This window comes from Ictalurus furcatus, chromosome 6, assembly GCF_023375685.1.
Source record: "Ictalurus furcatus strain D&B chromosome 6, Billie_1.0, whole genome shotgun sequence".
In the NCBI taxonomy this organism is placed as follows: Eukaryota; Metazoa; Chordata; class Actinopteri; order Siluriformes; family Ictaluridae; genus Ictalurus; species Ictalurus furcatus.
This window is the reverse complement of record NC_071260.1, coordinates 24,847,621-24,865,328: the sequence shown is the minus strand read 5'-3', so window position 1 is coordinate 24,865,328 and position 17,708 is coordinate 24,847,621. Positions and strand designations below refer to the sequence as shown.

Here is a 17,708-nt window from a genome sequence, read left to right as displayed (position 1 = left end):
CCCTGTGATGCTAGTCCTGTGGAGAGAAAACTTGTTCTGCTGCATCCTGTGTACTGGCTTAGCCAGAGCCACTGTTGAGCTGCATGTGTTGCCTGAGGATTTGCATGACTGCCAAATCATTGTCCTTTTCCAACTAAGCCGGAGTTCTGTCAAGTCACCTTTTACTCTCAACCATCTATATACATTAGGGCTGAATTCTGAAAAACTTGAAATTCAAATATAAATGTACTTTAATTTAGGATTGTGTATATTTGAATATTCAGGAGTTTCTAAGTTTTTATCATGGCAGACATAATAAACATTAGCATGTCTTCATATTGAACAAACCAAGGAAGGAGGAGACCTAATTCATCACTTATTTGCACACATTTGCTAATATTGATCAAGATTGGACATGTCTAAGAGTGAATGTAAAAATAGGGCTGCACGATTATGGCCAAAATGATAATCACGATTATTTTGATCAATATTGAGATCACGATTGTTTATCATGATTATTTATTGATTTTAGGGACAACATATTTTTATTGCACTTTCACATTTAAATAAACAGACCACTGCTTTCACCTCTATGTTGTGCTTTGCATCAAATCTTTGCATCAAATTAGACTGGTCCTTAAAGTGCATCGTCTCGTAGAAGCAAAATATAAATAAAATTGTACCCAAAATATAGGATTAGTAAAAATAAAAATACCATCAACCAAATGAAAATATGCAACCAAATATAACAATATGCAACCAAATGAAAACAATTCAGGCCTATGCAGAAAAGACAATAACAGTGTCTCCAGGAGGAGAGACACAGCCAAATCACCCATTAGAGTGGTGCATGTCATTTTGTACTGGAACCCGCAAGTTAGCATCACACTGGTTCCCTCCACAAAAACACAGTAGGATTTTCCCCATAGGCTTTTGGATTATTGCAAAAAATAAGCTCTGTGATCAACAAAAGTTTACAACACTAACACGTTTTATCCATCAAGATCATTTTCACAAATGAACACAACTTTTATGAAGTTTGAAACCTAAATACAATCGCCTGAAATAAAAAGCTAACCGTATGCTATAAAGGAACTACACCATGGTCACTCGACTTCAACGTCACCATCACCAAGCTTCCGACAAACTTTCCAAATTTGATTTAAAACATTTTGCATAATACGGATTTACTCTGGATGAATCTTCATCCATGTTTTTTTGGAAATTCTGCGCAGCAAACCTGAACCAGTTTATCTGAAAAGTTTTTTTCTGTTCGGCGTGATGACGTTAATGTCCCTGACAACGTCTGTAGTCCCATTTAGCAACTATCTAGTGTCATGATTTCCCTCGTGCAAGTGCTGGAGCATGAAGCGAAGCTGGCAGCTCGAGCACTAAAATGCTAACTCGTTTCCGGGTTTTGGCATTACAAAATGTCATCATCCCTGCACCACTCTATGGTGACTGGCTGTAAGTTTAGGAAGCGCTTGATTTGATATGCAGCGGAGTTTTCTCCGAACTTTAAACGTCAATATCGCAGTCGATCATGTTTATGTAATCGTGGGCAGTCAAAATCATAATCGAGATCGATATTCGATTCATTGTGCAGCCCTATGTAAAAATCTGTCATCTTCAACCTGGCATTCTCTGTGAAAATGTCTTCTCCAGTTTCCCCAGTTTTCTCCCTTATTTGGCCTTAACCAATTCCGACCCACCAATCAGCTCTCCCCTATCATGTGGCAGCTACCAGGGAGGGTGAAGGCTAACATGCTTTCTCCAAGACACGTGAAGCCAGCCAACCACAGCGAACTGCTGCTCATGTTGCGTTACAGGGCGGTATCATTTACTCAGAGGAAAGGGCTGTCCTCCCCCTTCTGCATGCATGAGCTCAAAGACAACTATGACTGGCTAGTGACAGTGTGATTGATGGGGAAGAGAGACAATACCACACGTCCCACCCAGAGAGAATGGTCAGTTTTGCTCTCTTGGACTCCTGGCCACAGATGGCTGTGGTATCATCGGGATTTGAACTCGATAGGGCAAATGCTTTTCTTTTGCACCGGCTGGTAGTATTCATTGTAGGACACATACCATGATAATTTTTTTGCATTTATTTACAAAGTTGTTTAAGAAAAAATTTTGTGTAAAAGATTATTTGGACAAAAAGTTTCAGAGGTGTGTGTGTGTATGTGTGTGTGTGTGTGTGTGTGTGTGTGTGTGTGTGTGTGTGTATATATATATATATATATATATATATATATATATATATATATATATATATATATATATATATATATATATATATATATATATATATAAAATGTGGGTGGGTGGGTGTGGCAGCTAAAATCAAGTGAACACTGAAATTTGTTCTGACATCCCTAGTATAGGCTGCATGTATACACTGTAGTATGCCCTCAGGACCACAGCACAACATGCAAGACAAAACAGAGGCACCGCATGCACGACTACATAACCGCACAACAAACGAGATTGTATATGTAATATAATATCGTATGCATATAGTGCAGAGAAAGATTTGTGTAATACATGATTGCAGTTGTCAGACACAGGATTATTGACAGCCAAGGTGTTGACTTGACAGTTTTATTTTATTTTCTATTTGACCTGTACTGTAAAATCTACTGTATAAAAACCCATATATTTTCCATCAGTATGCGCGTTGGCAGTGATTCTGAGAGGTTCCCAAGAAAATCACTACAGCAACAAAGAGTGTTAGTGGTGGGAGTATTGTGATTGAAGCATGCTGTACAGTGTGAGGCTTTTGTGTAGTATGAGGATTGTGTGATCTAGGATTGTAGGATGATCAGTACAAACGATGAGCAGAACAACAAGAGCTTAATGTGCTGTGGGGGATAAAAAAAAATAGGTCTCTATCTTATGCCGAGTATTAAGTATGGTGTCTGCAGCACCTCTTTGTGAGGAAGCAGGCATGTTAAAATAACGCACTGACACACAACGTCGGAATTATAGTGTGTGTGTGTTAGGGGAGGACGCTTCAGTGGTGCTGGGGACGTTGCCATAGTGATAAGCTGGGGCCCCTGCGTATAGGGGGAGGAAAGAGGGACATTGATCAAGAAGGGGGAGAATATGAGCATGGGGTAGGAGGGGTTCTGTGTGGGTGTGTGTGCGCACATGCATGTTGAAAAGACGGAGCTCATTATGTGAATTCTCTGACAGATGGGGCCCGTATCTGTCGAGGCACAACAGAGTGAGTGAAAGGACAAAAATAATCCCGCCGCCTCTATTAGTGACGAGGAACAGAATGTGAACACTGATTTAGGCGTGTGGAGAGGCAGAAAGTGTCAAAACACTCTGTGGTTTGTTTGGCATTGCGGTGGCGGATCAGTGGGAGAGATATCCGACTCGTACTGCAGCTGAGTGTCTTTGCTCTTCAGCAAAACTGAAATGAATGAATAAGAAAACGTCTTGTGTGTGTGTGCATGTGTGATGGGCGATATGAACTGGTCTGGAAAATGAGCAAGCTGTTTCTCTGTCAGTTTGCCTGTCCTGTTCTTTGTCACCATTCTTTCTCTCTCTCTCTCTCTCTCTCCCTCTCTCTCTCTCTCTCTCTCTCTTTCTCTCCACTCTGTATTTCACTCTCGCTAGCACTCTGTATTTCCAAACAGTCCTCTTTTTCTGTAAGAACAAATTACTTTCCTCTTACTCGCTTTAAATCTTCCTCTATCACTTTCTCTCTCTCTCTCTATCTCCCTCTTTTTCCTCCCTCTTATCCATAAAGTGTTCATCAGTCATCAGCAGAGGCGGCTGCAGCTGATGAAGATTCGTCAGAAAGAGGAGAGAAGGGAGAGCAGGAAAAAGAAGAAGAAACAACAACAGAAACCTCAGCGGCAACAGCAGCAGCAGCAGAAGCAGAAGTACCACCATCCTCCCCAGTCTAACCATCACGCCACGAACCCCCCTGCAAAAACCCAGCATCAAGAACCCACATACCGCAGGAAACCCAACCCCACACGCCGCTATGATGGAGACGTACTCTCGCCGGTAAACACTCATATGCTCATTCTGTTTTATCCCTTTTTATCCCATTCATCCTTGTCCTTTTATAGCCATATGTCCTTCCATCCACTGCATAATTATCTCAGTCACTTCCCTCATCATAAATTAGACACCTTTGCTTAACTTAGGGCTGGGCAATATGAGGATATGATTATGATATTGTGATAAATTGACATCATGATTTTAATTTTCAGAGAATCATTGGCGTTGTAGTTTCTAACTCATTTAATTTCATTTTCTCATTGCGATACATTATCATATCTTTATAAAAATGTCTTAATGTGTTGCAGTTAGAGATGCACCAATAAAGACTATTTTTCCGGCTATCGACTGATAGTTTAAAAACATGATCAGGGCCGATTATATCCTGTCAATCAAAAGAGGTTCGGGAAAACACATCGATTTCGTGCTATGTAAAGATGTCTCTTGTGTGGAATGAAGACAAAACTGCAGTTTGTAATGTCTGTAATCTCGGCACCGCTAAAATTTTACACCGGAAGTAAATTTTACGACGCAGAAGTTTCAGCATCGAATCAATCCCCGCACCCTGCTGCCCGCTCGCCCTCGCTCTGAATTAAAGCGCCAGTACACTGTTGAAAGATTTAAGTTGAAGATGAATTGAAAAAAAATGTATATATTGCACAGAAAAATATATTTGTAGAGTAGTATATTTGATATTCAGTTAATGTTAATATATAAAAAAAGTTTATATGTTACCTGTTTGATGTTCAGTGATGAAGTAGAAATGCTTTTGTTTGTGGTGAATGAATGTGAGACTAACAGGAGGTGTTTTAGAATTCAGTCAATGTTAATATGAATTAATAACATTCAATAAGATAAGAAATCTTACTTTAATCTTCAGAATTTAGTTCATGTGTTAATGTTAATGTGAGTAATGTGTTTTCTGTATGAGACCAGTTAATGTGAAACAACTTGTTTAAATGGAGAGAATAAAGTTTTTATTTGCATTTCTTTCAGAATTCTTTTAAATTAATTATTATTAATTTAAAAGAAGGTATAAAAGGCAGAACTATCGGTATCGGTTATTGGTATTGGCCGACATCACTCTGAATAATCGATTATCGGTATCTCTAGTTGCAATATAATATTTCCAAACCTAGGTCCACTTGTGGTCCTTAAAATTATGGCCTTTCTCTCTTGTCTCCTCTCATCCAGAGCTATATTCAGCATTTCCGGGACAGACACGTGGACAGACGAGGCTACTCTCATGGCAGATTGGTTAGCAGTTCTCATACAGTGGATATAGACTATGACTGCGGCTCTCAGGTCCCCCTGACCGCCCATACAGGACCTGCAGTGAGAGTGTGATCCTGCCCCCTTGTGTTCAGTGGCGGTGTTCCAACCAGGCCTGCTCCTGTGCAGTCCTCAGGTCAGAGTCTGAAAGGAGAAGAATCATTTATATTGGGGACCCACATGCCATGGCTCTGCTCTGTTGTGTAATAAGTGATGCCCTGGGGAGGAATGTTTTTCGCCAACAGCCTTATTCATCAGGGCTCTGACTGGAAATAGTTTCTCTCTGTCTAGATTGAAATTGTGTGCTGCTGAGAGTGCGTGTGTGTTTGTGTGTGTGTGGTGTGTGTTTGGCCCTCCAAGGCTCCCCAGGCCATTATTTGACTCTATGCTGTCCCTTGGCAAGCAGAATGGGCTCATTACTATGTCAGCCATTTTTACAGAGGGGACATTATGCAGACTGAGCATTGGACCAAATGCGGCATGGCTCTGAAGCCTTCCCATCCACGTAAATCATACGTGTTTACGTAAAGACAGCGTGTTTCACGGCAGCAGACTTTATAGCTCTTCCATGCGGGAGAGAAAAATGACCAGTTATGGTGATGCACTCTATTCACGAAACGTTGTTTACAGTACAAATGAGGCTGTACCTTTTACGGCAGCGGAAAACTGTGAGCTTCGTTTGTCAGGACTATTGGCCCAATTCTGTGCACTCTTACAAGGAAAGGCTCTTAAAGGGCCCTTACTGAAACATATACTGCCAGGAATGTCTACTAGCTGGTGTTGGTTTACCTCAGTCAGGAGGTTTGGTGAATGAGGCACCATTGTTCATTGTCTAATTAAGACTGAATTTAGCTCTCATTATGTCCCATATGGCTTAGTTAAAGCTTTGAGCAGCGACTCCCATTAGACCTGCAGGGGATAAAGCATTACCGGATTACGCTAATGATGCAGGTAACACTGTGAACACTACAGGAGTTTCTGTACAGATGATTTAAAGTGTCCTTGTCTACTGTGAAGGTTTTTCAATGAGACCAAGGTATTGACTGAACAAGAGTGAACAAGATTTATAATAGTGGACCAGCCACATTAAACAGGGATTATATATGTGCGTGCATGTGTGTGTGTGTGTGTGTGTGTGTGTGTGTGAGAGAGAGTGTGTGTGTGTGTGTTTCCGTTTGTGTATGTTTGGGGAGGAATAGTGTGCATGTGTATGTATGAGGAAAAGGAGGACAACGTGGTAATTTGTCTCATTTGAATTTCACATTTGTTTACATCCTGCTTCTTCCTCCAGTGGATGCGTAAATTCATCTTCAGACTCGTCTCATCTCAAAACTGTAAAAAAAAACAAAAAAAAAACAACAAAACAAACAAAAAACCCTGAAATGCTCAGCCTCACTCTGTTTACAGTCGTTTACCACAGCAGCATCAGTTGCTCCTGGACATTTTGTACATTTAGCTGAATGTTGAATATATTTGTACATATTATACCACTAGTGTCATGTTTAGTGTATTTTTCTCTGATTAATACTTAATTACATCTGAATGCTGATTCAGTGTCATCATGGGTCTACTGGGTCTATTTATATTTCAACATTTTTGTTGTCTAAAAATAACTGTCGGATGAAGGTTGTCAGCTGGAGAAGATGAGCCCATGTTGCTTATTATTATTATTATCATTATTATTATTATTATTATTATTATTGCATGTGTTTGTACAAACGTGACTATGATAAAGTGCTTCTAAAGACTTTTATTCTGTATGTTTGTGCTATTTTTAAAATTATTTTTCTTTTTAATTTTGCTCTAGCTCCAAGGTAGGTTGAATTTAGATCTCACATATACACTATGACTTCAGCCCATGCATCAGCCATAGTATGATCAAGTAGAGCTAGGATGCAAATCAATTTCTCTGTGAAAGTGAAAAATTGTATTTCTCAGAATTAATTCACACAGAGGAAGATTAAAAATCAGATCAGCTTAGTATTGCTGCTTCTCTTTAAAGGGCAGCAAATATAGGAAAGTAATGAGATACTGTGTGACTGTTTGAGTTATCAGATTCCTGTTCTACATGATAAACTACATTTTCCGCTCTGCATGAAAAAAGAAAGTATTGGAAAAAAGTGTAATTATTCCCAGTCACACTTGTTTCTTCACATCTACGCAGACAACAGTTGCCTTAGTGTTGTATTGTGGTACCCCAAGCTCTGTAAATGTGTACGAAATCTTTAATAATGTGGACCACTACCATCCCACATCTCCGCTCAATCATTTTGTCTGTCAGCTGAGAAAGCTCCACCTTTTGCAATAAAATTTAGGCACTCCAGCCTAGACTTTGTGTTTTGGGGAACACTGAAGGGCTTTTTAAATTTAGCTGTCTCTGCTTGGCTGTTTCAAAATAACCAGTTTCTGCACAAATCCATTCCTGATTCCTGTGCTACGAAAGGGCATTTTTGCTTAAAACTTTCCATCATCCCACAGCCACCTCAGGGAGTTCCTCAAAGCTTCTCTTTCATGTATTTGTGTGTGCTGTGCATGTGTCTGCTTTGAGGTGGTCCAGACTGCTGATGAGAGAAAAGCTAACCAGTTTTAGCATGATTATGAACTCTCAGTTACAACCCAGTGTTTGGGATCCTGCTGCTAATGTGCCCATATTCTCTGGAGGATGTGTCTAGACTGCATGCCTTCAAAGTGAGAGAGGGCATTAGCACCTGCTCCTACTAGAACAGTACTCGCAGCTGGATATATGGACTTGTAGTCTGATAATGAGCGAGAGTGTGTTTATCTTCCCAATTAAAGAGTGTTGGTACAAAGCTTTTTGCCCTTTTGCTGCTATCTCTTAGTCTACATTGTGTCTCTTAATGCTCTGATCAGATGCTGAGTCTGAGCTTTGATTAGAGCAGTGAAGCCAGACATATTTTTTGGTGGATAAGGAATAAGAAGTGCTGATTATGAGCAGTGAATAGGAAAGGTCACAGTGGTAGAAATTCCACAAATCCACTTTTTTTCTGTTTTCGGCTGAGCTGACATTTGTCGCTGAAGTGAAGCATAACGTTATTGAAAAGGAGCTCAGCAGCTAACTGCGTTTGCGGATCTGCTCCAGCTAAAGATAAGTGCCAAGGGGAAAAAATCTGAATATATGAGTAGCTCCTTAAAGGAGTGGGGAGGCATGTTGCTGGTATGGTTTGAATCCACTTAGAGTTAAAGGTCACTGCAAATGTACAAAGTTCTTCTGACTGATCACGTTTATCCTATGATGAGACCATTTCTTGATTGGAGTGGTCTCTTCCAGGATGACTCTGCTCCCATCCACAGTGTACAAGGGCTCACTGAATGGTTTGATGAGGATGAAAATGGTGTAAATCATATGCTATGGCCTCCACAGTCACCACATATCAACCAAATTGAACATCAATAGGAGAATTCGGTGTGATATCGAGTATCTTTTAAAGAATGATGTTCATCCCTCTGTACAATTCCAGCAACTTGTGAAATGTATCCTAAGGCACATCGAAGCTGTTCTGGTGGCTTGTGTTGGTCCATGACCTTATTAATGCACTTTATGCTGGTGTGTCCTTTAATTTGTCACCTGTCTGTATGTGTTATGGTCTTTAATCTTATCTGCAAAGGACAGGTGTGTATGCAGGGTTTCATTCCATCTAAGCAGGAGACACACCTGAGTCCACTCGATTCATCTTCCCCTTCAAACATCTGTTACATGAGTCCTGTTTGCTGGTATAAAATCCTGCAGCCTTTGTGAGTAAGATTGATGACCTATGGTGTATTAAACCATCGTAAATGCCAGTTTATGAAATCCAATATGCATCAATGAACCGTTTTTGTTTTTTTGTTTGTTTTTTTGTTTACAATTCTAACAATAATGTTTTATATTATATAACAGGTTTTTATTGTAGTTCCCATTCCCAAATCTGTGAACCATTAACATTGTCTCATGTTGCCGAGAAATTGCCATTTATTTGATCATATCATGCAGTATGATCATGTTTCAAGTTTCATTTTAACGAATCCACAAAATCAGTTAGCAAGCCTCGTATGGTGGTATGCAGTAAATCATGATGCACATGTGACCCACTTACTCACAAGCACACACATACACTTGCATACAAAATTCAGAGATTTAGCAGTTGAATATTGACCTTCTTTTTAACAAATGACTACCACGGTTTCATCTTCATTCATAATCTTTTGGCCTTTGCACACTTTCAGCTTTGTCTCCTTTATTCCTCCATAGCTGCCTGGAATCATGGGTCATAGCATCACTGAGGATATTAAAAAAAACAAACAAACAAAAAAAACAGAGGGCCTATGCGGCTTGGAAATGTCTTGGTTGGATCAAATTCTGCTGCTGTTTTCTTTGTCTCTTGCCTTTCTTCTCTGTTTTACACGATGTCCTGCTGGTGTTGTGTGGATTCACTGACAACCTTCAAGAAGAGGAGATCAGTTACAAGTCAAATGGAGGATGCATAAAATTCTCAGTAAAATATGTGGAAGATGTGTAAGGTAAATAAAGTGTTGGAACAGAGACACAATGCGGTTTAAGATGAATTCAGTGTAATGTGTGTCAAATTTATGTCGGATAAGAATAATTGGGTCGGTGCAAATCTTTAAAATGTAATGATGAATTGTGTATTGGGAAATGAGTTCTTAAGTATTAACGCTCCTTGGCACTAGAGGAAAAACAGCCATTATTAGTATTGAGTGGATTTTAATGATGCTGCAGGCTGACAGTGTCTTAGAGCCATATGTTGAGTCCAGTGACATTTTTTAAAGTAAAGGGATTGGATTCTCTAAGGAAAACATCAGGAGGTGCGAAAGGAGGCGTGAGAAAGGAGACAAAATGGAACTGCTGCTTAACTTGCACACTGAGCCCTCATGGCACTCATTGCCTCACCTTAGACTAGAGGTGGATGAAAAATAAGCAAGCTGAAGATTTCAGGAATTGAACAGCAATGAGGTGTTTATATAAATCATCAAAGCGATGAAAAGGTGACTAACACCTTAAAGAGATGTGTGTGTATGTTTGTGTCTCACCTCTCCGTCCCGGGTCTCTATGGTCTTGATCAGAACTGTTTTCTTGGAGTGGATCTCAGAGGAACGTGGCTGTGAGATATGCTCCTGGCTGGTCTCTGTAACATCCACAACCACCATTAGATTAGATTGTTGAACTACATCATGTTATTTTCTGTACTGAATTGTTAAGGTTCCCTTTTTAATGCATTTATCCACTTCCAGTTTTAATAGGTTTACACTTCCTATGAATCCTGTATTCATAATGTATTACATAAAGCTATCTCTTAATAACAAGATTCTGGGCATTATTTACAATGCACTGTAACGTAAGATCTTGTTCTGTATGTTATCTGTACTGCAAGTTGTGTATTATATTCATAGGTTCATGCTTTATAACAATTAAGCAGGCTTATCTTGGGCCCTATACGACGTCATGGATGCTACATGATGCCTTATAAATGCTTTTATAATTCATTATGGATACAGGATTGTTAGGACGTAGTGGCTCCCTCTGGTGGAGAATTTAAGGAGTTTGGGTGTCTGTTTAATCTCTGGGCTGGTAAATAGATGTAGTCTATTTTTATATAAATGGCTCACCTCTGGCATCACCTCTGAAGTTCAAGGAGGAATATGACTGCGGAGGCAGAGAGATCCTGAAAAGTTGAAATGTCAAGTAAGAGTAATGTAATATAAAGATATACATGAACGCACTAATAAAAACATCTTCCTAATTGGTCTTTACAAAATGAAAATACTACTCTAATGAAAAACATGCAACAATTCTTTTCTCCTCTGTTTATTCCTGACCCCTCTTCACCTGCTCTCCTCTCCCTCCAGCAGCTTCCTGTAGGTGGCAATCTCCACATCCAGGGCCATCTTGACATTAAGGAGGTCCTGGTATTCACGAAGGTGACGAGCCATATCATCTTTCATTTTGGCAATCTCAGCCTCCAGACGAGTAATGGTGTCCTGGTAACCACCAGTCTCCTGGGCCAGCCGTTCTTCCATCTCTCTCATCTGTCTTATCAGAGACTCATTCTAGATAGATAGAGTAAAAGTAAAATGTTAAAAAGAATGATAAAAACAATCCCTTAAAATGCAAAATGCTGGCCTTTAGAGCCTCTCAGTTTATATCAGTGTGTAAATCGCCACCAAACTCCTAAGCAAAATATTAAAGACCTGCTAATAACTACCCAGGTGTGCTGAGGCTGAGCTCATGTTTGCATTGATGTGGGTGCTGGTAATTATTCCTTCAGGCTTTATGAGGAATGTGAGATTAAATATGGCTTACAGTGCCCTTGAGGGAATCGATCTCACAGGTGTAGGACTGGATTTGGTGGCGGAATTCCATAGTTTCCTGCTTGGCCTGTCTTAATGCATCGTGGTTCTTGCTCACAGCTTGGTTCAGATCTGTTACCTGGAGGAGGGAGAAAATAAGCAGCAGTCAGGGGGGTTACTTGTCAGTGGCAGGACAGCTGACTGTCAGTGCTTATTTAGTAAGATATTGAATGGAAGAAGCTGTTGATTTTGTGGATTGTAATTTTACATCTTTTTACTCGGACCTTAATGTGTTGTGATAATTATATGTACTGTGTAGTGTTTGTATTCATATGACAGACCTTGGACTTGTACCACTCCTCAGCTTCTGAAATGTTCTTGGCTGCGATGGCCTCATACTGGCCGCGAATGTCCCTCAGAGCAGCGGTCAGGTCGGGCTTGGACATGTCCATTTGGACCTGGACCTGAGTATCCTGCATCTGGCTCTGCAGCTCACGGATCTCCTGTGCATACAAAGACGACATAGAGACAAAATATTGAATATGTGTATACTCTGTGGCTTTTTCGAGAGGTCTTTTGAGAGTTCAGCGTTCTTAGATCCATAGAGTGGTTCTACTTGGATGCCTTTTTAAATGGGGAAACACTGAATTGTATGGTTCTCCACAGAACTCTCATCTCTTGGGCTAGCTGCAGAACTTCTGAGGTTCTAGATTTAACCGTTAACGGTGTACCTTCCTAACATTTAATATGCTCAGGATTAGAATGAAACAATGTAAATTCTTTCTATATAGGGTCTAGTTAAAACCCCTGTATGATAGGGACCATTCTCTGTCGTAGGAGAATTGAGGAGTGGATTTGATAGATTTGACCTTTTTTAAAAGTACACTATGAATACAAAAGTATAACAACTCTTTAAAACTAAAGACTAATGCAAACTAGTCCACACGGTGAAATAGACAACGTGGGACATGACTGGGTTTTTTTTTCCTGTTCTGTGTCACAGCTGCGTGTGAATCTCTCTCTCTCTCTCTCTCTCTCTCTCTCTCTCTCTCTCTCTCTCTCAGGTTTTAATTATAGAAATACATGTGCTCCATTGCATTACACTGCCCCCTCCCTGTCACAGCACAGCTGACAAATACACACACCAGGCTAAGGTTTTACCCTTAAATGTCAGACAAAAAAAAAAAAAAAAGACGACAGCATGAAAGACTTTAACCTTTGGAGATTTGGCATGTGTGTGTTCATGTGGGTGGGTGTACGTGTGTGCACGCTTCGTTCCTTTTATATGCTTAGTGATTTACATTTGGACAGAAATAGAATAGATCAGGAGTATTTATAGCTTGCTAATGTCTGCATGACATTTATGACTGACCGAGAGAGAATGAATGTGTGACTAAGTGAATGGTCTGAAAAGCGCACACACCTCCTCATGGATCTTCTTGAGGAAGGCAATCTCCTCATGAAGGCTCTCAATGCGTCTCTCCAAGTCCAGCCTGGCGAGAGTGGCAGCATCAACATCCTGCAGAAAAGCCATATGGATTCATTGTAGTTACAACAAAAATACTGTAAAATGAGTCATTTTAAAAAAATGAATTTGAAGGTTTTAAGAGATGAACATTTGATTTTTTTTTTTTTTAGAACATGATGTGGGGGCTTACAGCTCTGAAAGCAGAGAGGTTATTTTCAGCTTCTTCTTTCTGGTGGATCTCTTCTTGAAGTCTGCAGAAGAGCACAAATGGTCAGTGACCTTCAAACATGTGTACTTCTGAGGTTTAACAGAAGGTTTCACACCACAAACAAACCCTTTCTTTGAGGTAACATAAACATTTTATTAAATATTATATATATTTATATATTGCAATCTTTAGCTATAGAACCAAGATATGTTTTTACCAAATTGATTATTTTAATAATCAATAACAACACATCACTCTTATACAATAACAATTTGTGAAGGATTACATTTACAAATAATAATAATAATAATAATTTATATATATATATATATATATATATATATATATATATATATATATATATATATATATATATAATATTACAGAATGATGTGCTTTTTCTCCTTTTTATGGTTTGGATCATCCACAAACCAAGTTAGTTCCAGTTCTCACTTACATTATAACTGTTATAAAGTCATTTTCTCTCTAGCCTCCCCCCTCTTTTCTCCCCAATTTGGTCACCTGCCAATTCCCTCCCACCAACCAGCTCTCTTTCAATCAGCCCTTTCACATGACAGCTACCAACTGGGGAGGGTAAAGGCTAACACATGCTTCCTCTGAGACATGTGAAGTCAGCTAATTGCATCTTTTCAGACTGCTGCTCATGCTGTGTCACAGGGTAGTGTAACATACATAGAGGAAAGCGCTATATGTCCTCTTCCACATACATGGACTCACAGATGCCTTCAGTACGATTGGCTAATGCCACTGTGATTTCTTAAATTATGTGAAAAATCTGCCATACAAGTGAATTATTTGTTACTATAGAAATAATAGCATATTAGAATAAGCACATTAACATAAACTCATGATTTGCCATGCATTATTGCCAGAGCTGCTGTTATACAAAACTAATAAACACCTTCTGACCAATCAGAATCGAGTATTGAACAGTGCTGTGATATAAAATGTGATACACTTTTCATCTGGTTAAAAGTGTATTTTTATACTCTGATTTTAATATTCACTCTATTTAGGTGCAAGTTTATTTTTGTGATGGACCACGATTAGATATTTTTACCATATTGCCCACCCCTTCCCCTAACAGGCATTCATCCCAAATGCAGTTGCTTTCCATTTATAGAGGAAAAGTTATAATAAAAAAAAAAAGAGCAAGGGACATGCTCTGGTGTGACTCTGGGGTCAATGAGGATATGGCATTTAGCCAATGTGGAATCACACAATTGCATTGGCCATTAAAATTGATGTCCCTGAGTCCTTTGACATGGCTACACATAGACTATGTAGCACCTATCTGGTTGCATGCGTGTCATTGTTGGCATGCTGATTATGTTTGATAATATTTCAATGACAGATGTGGGAGTCACGCCATGACTATCACTATGCCATGGCTGATCACTCAATTACACGGCATGTTACAGGAAATACGATTGAACTGCAATACTGTGACATGTTAACACTTAATAACAGGTGCCATTGCTCTTTGTAAGCCCTGCATATATGTTTATTTAAGCTAGTCCTCATTCTTACGCTTTTTGGGTGTCCTTTTAATGTGGAGATCCACTCTGCTTGAGCAATGGCTAGAAATAGAGTCTGCTTTTACAAGCCTGAAAACAGTTACTGTGAATCATTATTGTTAATGTAGGGTAGTTATAAGCTAATGCCTACAGTTCCGTGAGTGCCTTGCACTCACTCCACCACACAAGCGCACACACAAGCGCACACACACACACACACACACACACACACACTGGGGGAGGCTGAGAGATAAGGGTATTTTAGGAGATGAGAATTCTCCACAGTGCTGGGGGGGTTGGGTATATCAAGAAGGATAATAATAGCTTACTAATCTGGGAGCCATGTTACATTACAGTGGATCCTCTTGAAGCTACGAAAGCAACTGGAGCAATGTCAAATCACACTCCCAGTATCATACACACTTCATATATGAGCTACAGAATGTCTCTCTCTCTCTCTCTCTCTCTCTCTCTCTCTCTCTCTCTCTATCTATCTATCTATCTATCTCTCACTCTCTCACTCTCTGTTACACACCTTAATTCCAGAACAGTCTCTGTACTTTTAAATACCCTCCATGTCTACCTACTCTCCCCTTCTGTGATTCATGATTGCACTCAGTGTTTATATTTTAACAGCTGGAATTGTGTCCAGAGCTTATTCCCTTTTCAACTTTTTAGCCTTCACCGACACTATAGCTGCTAATTGAATCTTCTGTTGGAAAAAAAATATCTGCAGGCTAAAATGAAATTGCTTTTCTGCAATATTTGGTGAAAAATAACACATTTGAACTTTCCACAGGCGCTCTTTGAAATATTATATGGCTGATAGAAACAGCGCTGTCCTGTATTCCAGGAACCTGACCATGAAGGTCTTTGCTCATATGTGGGCAATGTTATTGTCAAATACTGTAACCTAGACCATACATTTTCATTAAATTCAAATAACAGCAATTCACTGTTATTGCCATAGTAAATATCCTTTATGAAGAAGCTCAAGAATATCATGAGATATAAACTCCCACTATAATATAAACTCTACAATAAATTGTACATCTTGTATCACCCTTTTCTCTGGTCTCATCAGTTACACACATACATGAGTTATGGAGAGAGTCTGCTTTTTTCCAGTCTAAATCAGGCCTGTTGTATAACAAAGGTCAGAATAGTGGGGCGCATAGAAGTTTTAACACTAGGCTAAAGACTCACTGTGTTAAATGATTCAATGCTAATTGAATGTACATATTTTAAGGAAACAGTAACATTGGAATCTCAACATATGTCAAAATAATCTGTCTCCCAGTAGACTCATTCCAGAGGTGGCTATTATCTGTTTATTCTCCTTTCTAGAAAATTGATGCATGGCAGGGTTTCTTAAAGATTTTCACAGATTTTCATATTATCACAGCACTGATTTATTTTATGAATATATGTATATGTATTAAGCAAATATGCAACACTATTCATTTACTTTGATTTCTGAACTTTTTAACTTTTTAACCTTGTTACACTGAAGTAACATACTTCAAAGTATTTTTTCTAGTTTTATTATTGTTGAGAAAAATATTATTGCAACTAGCATAATGTTATGCCCATTGTATTCAAGTGACATTTAAACATTTTAATCACTGCTTTGTGTCACTGACCCCACAGATATAGAAAACAGAAAGCTTTGTATATGTTTTGCAACTCATCAAACTATCTTTTGAAATTTCTCTCACCTGAGCTTGAGTTTCTCTAGGTCGTCAGCCAGGTTGTCACGTTCCACCTCTACGCGAGCTCTCTGATTGGTCACCGCGTCCACCTGCCTGCGCAGCTCCCTCATCTCCTCCTCGTACATCTCAGCAATGCGTGTGGGCTCGCGGCCCCTCAAGCGCTCAATCTCTACAGACAGGGCCTGGTTCTGCTGCTCGAGGAAGCGCACCTTCTCAATGTAACTGGCGAAGCGGTCATTCAGGTGCTGTAGCTCGGCCTTCTCATTGGTGCGTGTATGCAGGAAATCCTGGTTCATGGCATCGGCCAGGTTGAAGTCTAGCTTCTCGCCCAAACCCGCGTAGGAGCGTGTCACGGCTCCACCACCATAGCCGAAGGAGGATGCTCCAGAGCGGTGGCGTGAGTAAAGGGGGGCGGAAGAGGAGGTCTTGGTCACCTCATAGACTCTGGAAGAAACACGGGAAGCGCCGGAAGAGCCACGGCCAAACAGGGAGCTGGACATGGTCGAGCCCAGACCTGAGCCGAAGGTTCGACGGTAGGAAGAGGCCGTCTCAGCGGATGAGGAGTAGTTCTTGCTCATGGTTGTGAAGTTATGGGTTGGGGTGTGTGCTGGAAAGAAAGTAACTGGGTTGAAAGACTTGGATAGAATGAAGATCAGTGGTCAGGAAAGCTGCTATATGTAGCCTTGGTCACATTTTACCCCCTCCCTCATATTAATCACCCCTCTCCTCAGCCCATCCTGTTCACTCAGCTGTCATGGAGTTTCCAGTAGTTGAGTGGAGTAGATGCCAGTAAGTGTGTGAGATAGATAGCATGAGTGAATTAGTGGTGATGAACAGTTGCTTAGACTCAGTTACTTGAAAGTCTAGTAAGTTGAGGTCTAATATTCCATGCTAAATCAATGTTCAGTGACTGTCACAATCTTTTAAAAATGTATTTTCCAGTTCAACCCGGAATTGTATCACATATAAGCTGGGACAAAAATTATTCTTATTTACAGGAATACATGGGTATAATCTGCTGTGATTCAGGAAAACTCTACACAAACACTTATAACTCAATTGCTTTTTAGAAAACACTTTTTAGCAGTGCATGACGTAAATCTAAGGGTCCATATGCCATGTGAAAGATCATCCATTTTGCCGTTGGTTATTTTAGATCATGGTTCTGTTTTGTGCTACATTCATACACACCTCAGGCCTTCCAT

The 17,708-nt window shown here is 39.8% G+C and overlaps 2 protein-coding genes across 3 annotated transcripts in view; one reads left to right on the top strand and one right to left on the bottom strand.

Annotated features, from left to right (window-relative positions):
- The window catches only part of tmem198a (transmembrane protein 198a), a 34,950-nt gene extending 29,024 nt beyond the window's left edge, over positions 1 to 5,926 (top strand). For both annotated transcript variants that reach the window (XM_053627259.1, XM_053627258.1), the window contains 2 exons: positions 3,740 to 4,002; positions 5,194 to 5,926. In XM_053627259.1, coding sequence (XP_053483234.1) covers positions 3,740 to 4,002; positions 5,194 to 5,346 — 416 coding nt within the window. In that variant the 3' untranslated portion in view covers positions 5,347 to 5,926. The remainder of the gene's footprint in view (positions 1 to 3,739; positions 4,003 to 5,193) is intronic.
- Positions 5,927 to 9,223: 3,297 nt separating this feature from the next.
- desma (desmin a) lies at positions 9,224 to 17,198 on the bottom strand. The gene is made up of 9 exons (XM_053627256.1): positions 16,510 to 17,198; positions 13,236 to 13,296; positions 13,001 to 13,096; positions 11,919 to 12,080; positions 11,591 to 11,716; positions 11,117 to 11,337; positions 10,897 to 10,952; positions 10,321 to 10,415; positions 9,224 to 9,710 (listed from the first exon to the last, which is right to left on the bottom strand). Exons 1-9 carry the CDS (start codon positions 17,079 to 17,081, stop codon positions 9,669 to 9,671), a joined length of 1,431 nt encoding a protein of 476 aa, XP_053483231.1. The 5' UTR covers positions 17,082 to 17,198; the 3' UTR covers positions 9,224 to 9,668.
- Positions 17,199 to 17,708: the final 510 nt, after the last annotated feature.

Bases quoted from the DNA above. Each gene is read 5' to 3' on its own strand.
- desma (XM_053627256.1), bottom strand. From the start codon at position 17,081: ATGAGCAAGAACTACTCCTCATCCGCTGAGACGGCCTCTTCCTACCGT. The intron at 12,081-13,000 runs GTGTGTGCGCTT...TTGTATGCACAG, and splicing joins TCAAGAAGATCCATGAGGAG to GAGATCCGTGAGCTGCAGAG. The intron at 9,711-10,320 runs GTGAGACACAAA...CTCTTCTTGAAG, and splicing joins TAGAGACCCGGGACGGAGAG to GTTGTCAGTGAATCCACACA.